Source organism: Helobdella robusta, assembly GCF_000326865.2.
Source record: "Helobdella robusta unplaced genomic scaffold HELROscaffold_1, whole genome shotgun sequence".
Classification (NCBI taxonomy): Eukaryota; Metazoa; Annelida; class Clitellata; order Rhynchobdellida; family Glossiphoniidae; genus Helobdella; species Helobdella robusta.
Window position 1 is genome coordinate 11,799,381 of NW_008703570.1, and position 15,047 is coordinate 11,814,427.

The 15,047-nt window shown below is 33.3% G+C and overlaps 3 protein-coding genes across 3 annotated transcripts; 2 read left to right on the plus strand and 1 right to left on the minus strand.

Annotated features, from left to right (window-relative positions):
* Positions 1 to 198: 198 nt before the first annotated feature.
* Positions 199 to 4,640, minus strand: HELRODRAFT_63831 (hypothetical protein; the record flags this gene model as incomplete). The annotated part of the gene is made up of 5 exons (XM_009011503.1): positions 199 to 549; positions 692 to 1,227; positions 1,360 to 3,550; positions 3,736 to 4,164; positions 4,461 to 4,640. The coding sequence occupies 5 exons, from the start codon at positions 4,638 to 4,640 to the stop codon at positions 199 to 201; spliced, it is 3,687 nt and encodes a 1,228-aa protein (XP_009009751.1).
* Positions 4,641 to 7,295: 2,655 nt separating this feature from the next.
* HELRODRAFT_62561 (hypothetical protein) lies at positions 7,296 to 11,685 on the plus strand (the record flags this gene model as incomplete). The annotated part of the gene is made up of 3 exons (XM_009011504.1): positions 7,296 to 8,199; positions 11,081 to 11,152; positions 11,567 to 11,685. The coding sequence occupies 3 exons, from the start codon at positions 7,296 to 7,298 to the stop codon at positions 11,683 to 11,685; spliced, it is 1,095 nt and encodes a 364-aa protein (XP_009009752.1).
* Positions 11,569 to 14,027, plus strand: HELRODRAFT_159628 (hypothetical protein; the record flags this gene model as incomplete). The annotated part of the gene is made up of 4 exons (XM_009011505.1): positions 11,569 to 11,665; positions 11,748 to 11,912; positions 12,803 to 13,111; positions 13,285 to 14,027. 4 exons carry the CDS (start codon positions 11,569 to 11,571, stop codon positions 14,025 to 14,027), a joined length of 1,314 nt encoding a protein of 437 aa, XP_009009753.1.
* Positions 14,028 to 15,047: the final 1,020 nt, after the last annotated feature.

Genomic DNA, 15,047 nt, shown 5'->3' on the forward strand with positions numbered 1-15,047 from the left:
CGTCATAATCGTAATATGTACAATTGCTTTACAATTGCAGGAATGTAAAAGATGGAAACAAATTTAATTTACTACGATCAATCGATCAATTAATTAGTTAATCAACAATAGAACAATAATAAGAAAGGAAATAATAGCTTGAACTGATTTTGAAATAACGATGGAAGTAGATGATAATGTTGTTAATAAAAATAGAATTCATTTTTCATCTAATAATTGATTGATTTCCACCAGCATCTCTTCTCCTTTGCAACCAGCCTTCCTGCAATAATACTCGCAAGCACTGATCAGACCCAAATTCAACAAGATTCTTGCATATTCGAGGAATATCATTTGTGAAATTGTCATATGGTCAGATGGTTCTTTGGAGTTTGCTGCTTGACTGGCAGTTTGTTTATCACTATAGGTTAACTTAATATCAAATTCTTCACATGCTTCCAGAAACAAAGCAGCCCTATCAAAATATCTTTGCGAGTACATTAATTCAACAGATCTTTCAAAAAGACCAAGCGAGAGTAATACAAGAACGGCTCTGTCCTTCTGATCCACCTAAGTTAAATCAATAGAATCTTTTTTATTTTGTTAAACTGTTAACATGCTACTAACTACTTTATTTTCGTATAATAAATTGTAATTATAATAACACAATTAGATTTGTAAAAATCTAGTGAAAAATAATTTCTCATGAAACCTGAGGGGAAGCAAGATGATCAGCCCATCTCTTCAGAACATCAGCACATTCACTCTCACTGAGTGCCACTTTTGCAAGCCAAGCAGCTTGATGCCACTTGTTGTACGTTTGTAAATACCTACAAGCATCTATACCCTTGTCAATCATGCACAGAAGCTGAATTCCCTCAGAAAGTTGACCGTTAGCAATCAAATTTGTTGCTACCAATTTGATAGTACTTTGAGAAGCCCCTGAAGATCTGATGCTAGCTGCCAGGCATGCCTTCAATGAATCAGAATAATAATTAGGTGAATCTGGTTCAGTTTCTAACAAAAGTTGAACAGCTCTGTCTGTCTGACCAAGCAGAATTAAGTTATCTGCACATTTACGAGCTTGTTCTCCAGTGCCTCTCTTGGCTTCGTGCAAGTGAATACGATTTAGTTCTCTAGACCTGAAGACAGGACCTTCACAAAGAACATCATAACAGGTCTCCAGAGGTTCACAATCACTCAGCATTTCTTTTCGCTCCAAAGTGCAATTTTTATTTAGTGCTTTATCTTTGGGTGTGTCAAAGTGTAAAAGATTGGAAGAGAGACGATTATTTTCTTTATTTCCTGATGCAGCATCTTTTGAATCAATGTTATCATTGTGATTGATGGATGATGAATTTTTTTTGTCAGCATTTGAACTTTTCAATTTCAAATAATGCAATGCAACTGACCAAAAAGTAACTTCTGACTCATCGCCAAACAACAAGGAAGTAATAAAACACCTATCTGCTGTTTTATATTTTGTAGAACAGAGATATGCCTTGACATCAACATCTACTATTTCCAGCTGTTCCAGGACTGAATGAGAAATGATGTCCTTCTTAGAAGTTGTAAACTCATCTGCATCCAAATGATATCTCCTCCTCCATGACTGATGTTGCAGTAAAGTCTTTAACAGAAATCCCGCTTTTGGTGGCAGTGAGTGTGGACAAAAGACAGGATCTTGGACTTGGTTGTCCTCCATGGCAGAACAACAGTGAGTTAGTTCTAAGTCTGTGATTCTTATAGTGTTATCGCTGCATGCAATGACAGGCCTATCAGAGGCAGCCCAATCAATGCAGAATACTTGAGCAAGATCTCTAGGACATCGTATCTGAGACACTCTCACCATCTCCTTTGCATCCCAAATCTCAACTCCATCATTATACAACAGTAGCAACTTCATATTTCCTCTTCCAGGTGCAAATTTAATCTTTTTAATTCCACCTCTCCCAGTTGGAAGGGTCCTAGATAAGCGCCCCTTCAAGTCCCACACATTCATATTTCCATCAGAATCTGTCAAAACTAATGTTTCTGACTTCCAAGCAATTCCAGTTATACTACCCATACTGGCATCTGGTGGGATTTTAGAACCTTCTTTAACGACATTTGCATCAACAATGTAATGATGCAAGAGGCCATTGGTGTCAGTAAAGACAAAATGTTCCCTAACTGATGTCAGTGCTAGGTCATCTTCAACAGGAGTTTTGTCAGTGGCTGTAGGAGTTGAAGCCAAGGATTGTCCAGCAAGGGATGTTGCATCACCGTCAATCATTGAATGGTTGTTCATGTCTATACTCATGCTAATGTTGCTTGCTGTGGAGTTGTTTATTGTAGTTTCAGGTGCTAGTGGTGTTTTTTTCTTCAGATTTTTAATATTGTGAGATGGTGACCACTCCAAAGCAGTTACATGAGGAAAGTTTTTAGGCATCTGTCGTAATATAGTCTGAGATCTGACATCCCATATCTCTAAGGGTTTTTCTCTGATGACAACACAAAAATACTGTTTAAGGTAAGAGACCCTAATCATTTCAATTGGTGGTTCTTCTTCATTTGTTCCTCCTCTTATTTGAAAACTTCGACCTGTATCCAGATCTGTAAACATTAATTCATTTCGAACCATTCCTGAATTACCAGTCATCGGGTTTTGATATGCGTAGGATAAAAATGACTTCAAACCAATCCATTCAATTCCTTTCACTGAAGAAGTGTGCACACTTAGCTCTTTGAACATTTGTCCACCAGATAAGTTGAAAACAAAAACATTCCCTGAGGCAGACCCAACAGCTAACAAAGGTTGGTAGAAATTGAAATTTTTTGTTGTCAAAGGAGGACACATTCGTACAACAATTGGAGATTGAGAAAGATTATTTGACAATCCTACCATTAAAAATTTAAACAGATTCTTAGGACTTGTTGGGTTAATTAAATTTTTTATTGTTAGCTTTGGCTGCAATTGAGCAAAGGCTGAGGATATACAATTGTTTTTTGGCGGTTTTGTGGATTGAAGTTCCCAGATCAATGTTTTACCAGTACTCATAACCAGGGCAACACATTTCTCTGACACAGGACAAACAGCTCCGGCAATAACTTTGTTGTGTTTTGTAACTCTCAATCCATCTGACTGACATACATGATCGTAGAATAAATCATTTGAAATTGGCATACCACTGAAATGATCATCGTGGTTTGAATGCATTGATTGATCACTTTCCAAATTACTTGACAGTTTGCAGACTCTCAGAGAAAGACTGCCATTCTCATGTAAGCAGATTATGGCATCTTTTTGGCTAATGCTCATAATTTTGAGAAATGGAGATCCAGACCTTTCTATTGATATAACACCTACTGTTTGATTTATCTCAAGATCTAACACTAATGTTTCTTTGCTATACATTAAGATGAGGTGATGTCTTCTTGATTTGTGAAACTCTAACTGCAGACACATTGATGTTTCATTAGATATGACCCCACTGCTATTTGACATGGGTATTGCATTAACAAAGATGTTCTCATCGTCTTGGTAGTTTGATCTTTTAGAAGATTCGCCGATTAATATGCCACCAACTTTCTTTAAAGATCGAGATAATCGTTTGTCAGAATTTATTTTATCTAAACTTGCTGATGGAGTCACCTATATTAGAAACAGAAATAATTTAAAATTATTTTTACAGTTTTTGTAAAACAGACAGTGAAAATATATTTAGAATCCCAAAATTATTCAAATAAAAATCAATAGCCATCAACAGCTCTTACTTGAGATGAAGGACTGGATATGTAAAACTTTTTTCCAGAGCCAACAGGAGCTTTAGAGAGTGTAAAATCATCCACAAACACAACAAAATCTTGCCCTAGAAAGGCAATCCTCATAGGATCAAAAGGATCAAAGGAAAAAGTCTGAAACAAGTCAGTGTAAGCCTTCCTCCACAGCCTACTACCATTTTCAGTATTCCATAATATCAAATGATATGGAGGATGCAATGCCAACAATAGGTCATGCGATATATCTTGAACACCTACCCATTCCATATCAGAAACAGGCTTTGTGCCATCACAGCAATCTGCCCCTACTTTTCCAGTTACAACATCCCAAATGTATATGTGTCCATTGAAATCTGATGCTGCCAAACGTAATGTGTAAGGACTGGCCAAGTTGTGTCTATAATTTTCCCTCGCCCATTTTGTCTGCAAATTTGAAAATTAATTATTACTAAAATTCTTATATATATATTATATATAATATAGTAAATTAAAAATGTTTTTGTCTGACTTGGAATATTTTTAGAATATTAATATTTTTAAACCTTGTTGAATGTTTAACAGTTAAATACAATTTATATACAAACATAGACCATGACGTGGTTGCTTAAGTAAGTGTAAAGCTCTAGTCTCAGTAGTAATTACATTAAAATTTATTATAAATTATATAATTATAATACATATTATACATACTTAATTTAATTAATACAGAATAAAAAGACAACCTTCATAATATAGCCAGAGTGGCAATCAAGAACTTGAATTATTTGAACAGTGGGTGGATCAACAACTACAACAACGTTTTGACAGCCATATGAAATCAAACCTTGCCATCCCCAATCACACGAATTTTTGTTCATGTTGTGTAACATTCCGGGGATTGTTTTTGGCATGATTTTCATCGCCATTTTGAATAATTTTACTTAGGTAGAACAAATCAAAATTAATCCATTAAAAATTGTTGAGTGAAAAATGGAACAATATCCCCTCAATTTAATCATTGGACGTTAATGTCGATTGGACGTAATGTAATGGTTAAAAACAACCACATAGTAGTCGAGATCAAAACGATGTATAGGAATTGGAAAGATATATAAATTTTGGAATACTTTTTACACCTTTTAAATAAAAGAAAAAAAAATTTTTTAAATAACGTATATATTTATAGAATACAACATATATATAGAACACTACACAATTTGTAATCTTTAAATTGTCAAAATATTTTATATATAAGGGGAAGAAGTAGCGAAGTCAGCAGCGAGGTTTGAAGCGATGTCGTAAATGCGATTTATGTAGTTGCTTGGATAAGTTTAGTGTTTCTATTACTGTTGGCATTCGAATAAACGTTCAAAAAAGTTTATGTTTGATGCAGTTGAGTTCATCTATCGGAAATCTTGAACCTACGAAATAACGATAACTTGACGATTGTTGGAAGCTACAACACTAGTGCTGGAAATATAGAGATCTTTGAAGTTAAAACAATGGTGCCCGTAGTAACGAGTGTTCAAAGTTTACAACAATATTATTGCAACATTACAGCATCTTAAGCCTTTTCTGCGTGTCGTCAAATTATAACTATGGAGTTATGGAATGGAATTTTTCAGTCGTATTCTTCCTATTGCATACTTTACTTGCTAAGAAGTTGAACAATTATACTCCGTGTACACGAGCAAATACATGCATGTATAATTGGTCTAAGTACACTTATAAAATTTTACAATAAATTTAATATTCTTTTTGCTCAGTGTGTTATTATTTTGCAGTTAAATAAATTTTGGTCATTATTTTATTTCGTAACTTGTATATCTTCAGTTAAAACCATGGATATATCCAATTATCCATGGTTAAAACACATATATGATCTGTAATGGATATAGAGTTAGCTCAGTCGTTAGGAGTGACGGGACTCGTGTTGCTATTTCGCGCTGGAATCGTTCGAATACCCTCTGTTCGTAACTCAAAAACTATCATACGCTATATGATGGATAGTGTACAGACTTTGTGGCACAAAATTTTAATTATAAGTATAGAATAACATGTAAGCAGTTCTGCTTTCGACAGAGATGTATTAGAGAGAATAAATAAAAAATAAATAAATTTATTTTCTTTTAACTACTATTTGTCTCCAAATTAGTATTCAATTTGCCTAATCGAAATAAATAAATGAAATAATAATAATGGCATATTCAACTTGAGCAAATGACACATTACAAAGCTGAATTCCTTAGAAATAAGTTTGTAATGAATATATGTAAGTTCATAGTCATTTAAACAGGCATGCATGTCGTATCGTAAACATATAAAAGTGCAATTTCGCACGAGAACACGTTTTGCATTTAAATGACTGCCATTTTACACACATACACAGACGTATTACAAGCATAAGAATTCTATATTTAAAAGAAATCGTGTCGCAGTGCTATCCTCCGTGAAGTATTTCGATCCGCATATAAATAGTAACGTCTCTTATAATCCTTTTACATTGAAAGTGCAAATTTTTTGGATTTTTTTTCATATAGTTTTGGTTGTTATTTTAATGAGAACACTGATTTATACGATAAACCTTATAAATAAGTGAACATTATTAAATGAAATTGACCGATCTCTGATCTTAAATATATCGACTGATCACAATCATAATAATATATATGCATTCGTTCATGCATGTAACAGAATGACAGAATTAAATCATCAAGTTGTTAAAAAATAATACGTGCTATCCGTACAAATGAAATACTGAAATGATGTACACATTCTCATTTTTTGATTTTTCAATTTATATATTTATATAGCTAGGATTAGTCGGTCTTATTTGATTGGGTATTAGAGTTGTGTGCAGACGATTTACATTTAATTACTTCGCATTTAAATGAAGCGCACGACTATTTGATCATTAAAATATTAAAATAAAAATGGATTTTTGTGCGGAATCTATTTTTGTTAAGTTCTGATATGCTGTTGTTAAAACTTGAAGGCACTTTGTGCAATTTGTTTATAAAATAAATTAAATATTTTGACTATTTAATTTAGTTTTTAATTTAATTTCACCAGTAAGCTTGATTTGTAGTTTAAATAAATTAATGAAATACAAATAAGGAATTTTTTAATTTTTTTGTTGAATTGAAAAAGGCTGAAAAATGAAATCAAATATTAAATTTATTCTCTTGGAAATGATATTTTTAAGCAATCTTTGTTCTATTTTTTGTATTAATGTTAGTTCAATGCGCGTTGAATCTAATGATTTTGATGTTAATACGGATGGTTCTATAACTGTAAAGGCGGACAAAGAATTTGATTTGAGGATTTTCACTGATGGCCCATTATCTCCCACGTCCACCTCTCAAATAGCCTTTACTAACGTTGAAGCAGCGATAGGTACGAACTGTGATGATATGAGAAGATCTGAAAGTTTCAACATTAAATCAGTTTCTGGCAAATCGGCTTTAGTTTCAGTTAAATTTAGCAAAAGCGAGACATTTGTGGATGGGTATTGGATGATGTGCCTAAGGACATCAAATTGGACAAATTGGATTCACCAAGGGAATGATGCTTGGATGAGGTTGTCTGTTGTCGTTCAAGATGATCAGCGCAAGTATATTCTCGTTTGGGTGTTTTCATTTCTCATCCCAGTATTTTTACTCTTTTCGGCTCTTTTTTCTGGGTTGGCCATGTCATTATTGACTTTAACACGAGCTGAATTAAAGGTTTTAAGAAATCAGGGAAACATTGAAGAAAAGAAATATTCAAGAGCTGTAACTCCATTAAGAAAAAGAGGAAATTTATTGTTCTGTACATTTCTTATCATGAACACACTCACAAATGTTGTATTAGCTGTCCTCTTTCATGAATTGATTAGTTACTACAGCATCTTGGCTGCCACTCTGCTGATAGTTTTTTTAGGAGAGATTCTTCCACAGACAATTTGCTCACGATTTGGTTTGTCATACGGAAACAAAATGGCCTGGCTGACTAATATCTTTGTTGTGTTAGCCTTTCCATTCTCGTTTCCTGTAAGCAAGCTGATGGATGCTGTGTTGGATGATGAAATTCCAACTGTTTACAATAGGGACCAAATACAGGAGATACTAACTAAACAGCAACAGCCATCTGAAAAAGTAAAAAAAGAGGACGAGAATGATTTGAAGGCTTTGAAGTTATCCAACAAGACGGTCGGGGATGTGATGGTGAAACTGGAGGAAGCCTACATGGAGGAATACAACAGTGTGCTCACAGCTGCAAAGGTAACAGAAATAATTAAGAAAGGTTACACTCGCATTCCTGTCTATGACAAGCTGAGGACGAATGTAGTGGCACTCCTTCATTTGAAAGATCTGACGCTGATTGATCCGACGGACAAGTTGACCATCAAAACAGTCTGCAAGTTCTACAACAGGCCTGTCAATTTTGTCTTTGAAGATACAAAACTCAATGTTATGTTGGAAGAATTCAAGAAAGGTTGTTTAGTGATTTAATGAGTTTTAAATAATGTTTAATAATATTTTTTTTTTATATTAAATCTTAATAGTCATAATGTCACTAATAACAATAATTTTACATTATTAGAGGCACTCATTAGACATTTATTAATGCCACACTTTTCATGGCGATGTGATGGATAATAGTGTTAGGGGTTGTTGCCACAGGATCAAAGAGATATCTTCATGATATGTTTGAAATTGTTGCAGATGAAACTATGACTAAAGAAACATTTAAAATAATGACAATGAATACATCATCAGTTGCATTAGAAGCAGTGCATCAGCTTTAGGAATGATTGTGTTGATAGTCATTTTTGTAACATTTACATCAAGGTTTTCCTTGGCTAGCTATAGTTTTCTCATTGTTTTCACTTCTATAAGAAGACAATTTTTTTATGTAGGTTGGTACTGAGTGTGTTTTTGAAATCAACTTAGAAAGTATTTAAACTGAGACAATGCTCAACTAAGATATGTTCATGTGAACTGCATTTTTTACTTGTTAGCCAACATTTTATAGGTGTGTTAATTTAAGTAATGATAATAGTTACAATGGTGATAGTTATAGTTGTATGAGTAAAGTTGTGGTGGGGGTGTTGATGATGATAATAATTGAATTTTTAATGATTTGCTTAATTGTGAAAGAATAACAACATTTAAATAAATATTATTCTTACTGCTTGCTTGTTGTGTGTGTCAGTGTTTGTGTGCGTGCGTGCGTGCGTGCGTGTGTGTGTATGTGCGTGCGTTGATTCACTGGCTCAATTGTTTCATTATACAAGATTTTACCAGTTGAATCCTTTTGGCTTGTTTAATTAATTCATTCTCAAGTTTGATTCTCTCTTTCACACTATTTTTAGATTTTAATTGTTTATTTACTTATTCGTTCGTTCGTTTGTTCGTTCGTTCATTCATTCATTCATTCACACATTTGTTCGTTCATTCATTCATTCACTCATTCATGCATGCATCATTCATGCATTCATTCATTCATGTTTTTGGTTTTTGGTTAGTTGGTTATTCGCGTATATTTCATTCTTTAATTTATATATCTCCACTCTTATATACTTTTAGTTATATACTTTCAAGAAAGATCACACTTGCTTCTCCTATTCTTCCATTCATGAACTTAACAATACACTGAGTAACTATCTACTCACTTTACCATCTCTATTATGCTATATTACTGCCATAATAATTATTATTATTCTTATTATTCATCATTATTCTTATTATTCTTATTATTATTGATGTTGTTTCTATTATTATTATTATTATTATTACTGTTGTAGTTGTTGTTGTAGTGGTTTTATATAGATTATATAATTATGTTCTTTCATTGTATTTTTATAAGCCATGCTTAGCACAGGTAAGCTTGTAGGTCCATTCATTTATGTTCTATAAGGGTTACGTTAGGTTGACTACATGAAGTATTTTCTATATTGTTAAACTGGCATGTATTTTTGTTTGTTTGTTTGTGTGTGTGTGTGTATGTTAGTGTACATGCGTGTGTGTGTGTTTTTGCGTGTGTATATGTTTATGTGTCTCGCTGTTTTGTATAATTGTATGCAAAAGTTTCTGTATTATTTGTTTGTGTAAGAGTTTTATGTATGTTTTGTTATGTATGTATGTATGTGCGTGTATGTATGTGTGTATATCTGTGTTTGTGTAAGTGTATTTATGCTTGTACGTATTCGTTTGTCTTTGTATGTATGTATCTATGTAAGAATTTATGCTTTTTTAATGTCTTGTTTTTGCTGATACAATCATTATTCATCACGTGGTTCTTTCAACGTCCTACCTTGGGGAACTGGGTCTCTGGACGCTAAACGAAGATTGATTGATTGATTGGTTCTTTCAATATAATTACATTCAAAAGTTGAATCTCCTAGGTATATTTATTATACAATTTCAATACTTTTTTCAGTTATAACATTAGATCAGATCAGATTGCTGTTTTGAGATGGAGTTTTGATAGGAACCCTGAGATGATGTGCTGTTTTGACCAGGTTTCTTAGGTTGGGAGATTGCATGATGATGAAAAGTTCAGTTTTCAGAGTGAAATCTCTGTGGAAATATCTCATGGCGTGATGATACGATCTGATGAATTTAATGAATACTTGTGTAATAAGTTTGTAATAAATGTGGTAATAAATTTGGCAATGCACTTCAGAGTGGTTTCATTAGCTAATGGATGTAAGTAAGCACTTCATTTTATTGAAGTTTTTTTATTTATTTATTTATTAAGAGGTTTTATGTTCTTATTATTCTTACTGCTACTGCTACTACTACTACTACTACTACTACTACTACTACTACTACTACTACTACTACTACTACTACTACTACTACTACCACTACTGCTGCTGTTGCTGCTGCTGCTGCTGCTGTTGCTGCTGCTATTCTTACGACCACTAATTTGTTTGATCAGCAACCTCATTGAAATTTTATTATGCAAAAGTTAAACGCGGTTGGATGTATTAATTAATTATTTACTTTCGTATATGAGATTAATGATAATATAAACGAAGATTATTCATCATTAATTCAATGACCTCAAACCATCACTGGTGGATTCCTACTTAAGTTTACATATTTTAAATGAACAAATTTTACACTCCGGTTGTGAGAGCAAACTTAACTTTCTCCACTTTTCTAATTATGTAATGGAAATATTTTTCATTCTTAGAATTTTTGTTATGCAAACATTTTTCAGCTGATATGATGGTACGATGTCTATAAATATTTTATATAAAAATAGATTTTCAATTGATGCTCATAAAAATTTGAAAAATTTAAAGATTAATTGTAGTAATAATTTGACCTGACCTTATTATTTGACAAAATTATTAATTTGAAATCAGGCCAGTCTCACATGGCATTTGTACAGAGAGTGAATAGTGATGGCCCAGGAGACCCATATTATGAAACGCTGGGTAATAATTGTAGTTTCTGTTTTTCTCTCCTCTCTCTCTCTCTCTCTCTCTCTCTCTCTCTCTCTCTCTCTCTCTTTCTCTTTTTGTATTCTTTCTCTCCCTGTGAAATGCCATATCTAATCATTATTGTTTATTGTTGTTGTCATTTATCAATGTTTACTCATTAGTTGATAATAAAATCAGTAAGTAACTTTCGAATTAATCAATGTTTTATCTTATCTTGTTTCTTATCATTGGTTTTATATTTGAAGGGCTTATTTTATCTATTGTTCATTGTTTTAGATGTTTTATTCTCTGCTGAAAGCATTTTTTATAACCAACCAATCAACCAGCTAATCAATCAAACAAATAATCAATCAATCAATCATCCAACTAACCAATCAATCAATCACTGGACCAATAACAACTACAAAGGCATGGTCACACTTGAAGATGTCATAGACGAGATTTTTCATTCAGACACAAACGCCCACAAACCAGTTAACAATAATGTCTTTGATCCCAACATACATTGTAAGTTTTTTTTTTCATAAAACAGTGAAGTTGCATTATTAATTTAGGTTTACTTTTCAACAACCTACTCCTCAATGGACAGTTTCAAACAACGAGCTGACCAGTAGCATTGAGAAGATTAAATTCAATCAGTTTGCTGTGTTCCATTCGAGCAACCAGACGACCGACAAGAGTGGTGATGGTAACGACGCAGAGGCCAGCCTTACTCCGAACATGTTTAAGGCCCTCAAGTGCTTCCTAGCCACTTGTTAGCTTAATTATAAATAAACATCTTTGGGCTATATGTGTTTGTTATATAAATGTATATGTATTTCTATCTAGAACGTACACGTGCACGCACACACATGCACACGTACGCGCACACCGCACGTACACAATTAGTTATCCTCTTTAATGTACTTTATAGAAACAAGATAATTTGATTTATTTTTATAAATGCCATGCGCATATATTTAAAAATGTTGAATTGATTATATGAGATAAGGTGAAATGTTTTCATGTCCTAGATGCGTACTTATGAAAAGTGGATAATAAAAGTTGTCATTGTTGTTATTATTGTTATTATTAACTACCCTGTTATAACCACGGTCTCTATTAGTCTCAGTTATATTGTGAAATGTTCATTTGGTGCGTTAGTGAATATGACTAGGGTTTGACCTTTTAGTCCATAGTAAGGTTTGACCTTTTGAATAGACCCAACTCCAGGGTTGAACTTTTTAGGTGGACCATACCCATGGCTTGATGTAATCTCTACCATGATTTTTTGTTATTTTATAATTTAGTACTCCTATTCCGAGATTGTTTGTGCTTCTGAGATTTTCATCATTCCAGCAATAATGTAATAATGAGTGTTTTGGCAGGCTTTAAGTATGTTATGTTACTTAAATCCAAGTGTTCATCTTGAAAGTTTGTAAACACATGAAATTGTTAAACGCAAACTTGTTGTGGATGACACTTCATTTGAAGCTTTATTGCATTCTCAAAAAAAAATATTCATATGACGTTGGCGCTTGCAAATGTTTAACGTCTATTATGATATTATTTAACTGTTTATTACATTTTTCGTGTTTTATGATTGTGTCACCTCATTTTGAAAAATGAAATGAAACACTCATTATTCATTTATCATTCATTTAGTACCGCCATTCAAGCCCGAGTTGATATCACCTGTGGTGCTTGAGAAGTTACTAAGAAGATGTGCCATCACCAAAGTTAGGAAACCTTTAGGCTCCTCACCGTCCTCCTCACTGACTCCGGACATTTCCATCATCATCGAAGATGGCAGTGCATCACAATCCGTGAGAGCAGTCAACATTGTCGAGATGAACCGACCGATGGATGGTCTGGTTGTTGTGCTGGAGGGAAAGGTCGAAGTTGAGATTGGAGTGGAGAGGTTTGTCTTCATTGAAGGACCCTTCGCTTGTTTTGGTCTGCCTGTACTTCAAAGTAGGACGTCAATTTACGTGAATGCTTTATTTTTCGTTTGTAGCTTTAAATTTTTTATTTTTAAAAGTTTACTGTTATAGATGTGAGAAAACCTTTAGAATGAAAGTTGTCATATAAATAAAAATTTGAAAGTTAGTTCACGTAATAACCGGTCAATAAATGATTTCACTCAGATGCAATATCATCTCTGAGCAACAGCTTGCCGCGATCGACGCCAACAACATCGGCGGCGGCAGCAGGCACGACACTGAAGAATTTGGACGCTGAGGTCAGCCAACAGCATTATATTCCCGACTTCACCGTGCGACCGATGACGGAAGACGTCTCGTACATCAAGATATCGTGCAGCACTTACGTATCGTCATTGCAGGCCACACTTCTCAAGTACATTCACGAGCAAGGAATATATACGGCCGATGCATCCAATCAAATATCTAAAGAGTCGTCATTCGTCATGGCTAATAATGCTCAAAATTTGCAGAACAATTTCTCAAGACCCCTAGACATCTTGACTGATTTTCACAACAGACCGGCAAACTTTTTCATCGGGAATTACACGTTTGACAATCATCATCTAATGCCGTCACTATCTCCGCCCGGTTACAACTACCAACACTTAGATGAGAGTCAGAAATTAGGCGTGTGGACCCCCTATCAATCCCAGCCACAGCAGCAGCCGGAAGATGACGCACGCGGTTGGGATGTCAACCAGAATATCCTCGAAAAGAATAGCGGTTCCTATCAGGATAAGAATGATAGTTGTAATGAAGCTGAGAGCAACATGACAGGGGATGATAAGGATGACGAAATGGATGTCGGGAATGTCAATGACGTAATCATAGCTGGCTCCTCTCCTAGTGCGTTCGATAAGGATGAAACTGACTTGCAAAATGACAGGATTAATAATATTCTGTAAATAATAATTACATTAATCTAATAATAATATAATATTAACAATAATAATTAATGGTAATAAAATTATATTAATAATAATTTTTATTGCTAACTGTTTGATAGATGTAAATTTTTTGACTTTTCCTTATTTGTTTTCACATATGTACCTTGGATGAAATGTATATAAATGTATATAAATACGTATGTGAATGATTTTATATATATATATACAATGTATATATATATATATACAATGTATATATATAATATAAGTGTGTGTGTGAATGAGTGCGTTTATCCTTAAACAAATGTTTAATACAGTACAATTTGTATGTAAGTGTGTACACATTTATTTTTGCGTGTGTGTTTGTCTGTGTGTCTATCTGTCTTTACATATTATTAAGTATGTGGTTGTGTGTGGTTGTGTATTGAAAGTGTTTTTATTTTATTGTACGCACGCACGTGTTGCCTATTTATATTTATTTCTGTAAATAAATTAACTTACTAATTAATTAATTAATTAATTAATTAATTAATTAATTAATTAATTAAGCAATGATGAAGTGAAAATAAATGTTTGTTCTATTATCCTTTATTTTAATATGGAATTAACTGCTGCTTTTTCGGTTTCTATTTTATTTATATGTACTGTACACTTTCACTTTTCAACCACATCTGAAATGTTTTTTTTTTTCAAACATTGAATTAACTTTGATCTTAATCATACTTTATATTATTATTTGTTCTTATTTATATTATTATCTGCTTGGTGTTTTTGTTATAATTTTTCAATATGTAATGATACAATCAGTTTCGTTGTGGTCAATTAAAAATATAAATACCAAATTCAACTGCCTACTTGCTAGTGGGGACCAGAGATATCATCCGCCAGTGACCTTTTCAGCCGCGATATTGAGATGTGTGTTAGTGTTTTGTGGGATTAAGTTTGAACCGACAGCCAATTATAAATCATTTAACAAAATATCCGTATTTAAAAAGTAATTAACTATAATTATCTACTTACGATTCTTTAGTTAAACCA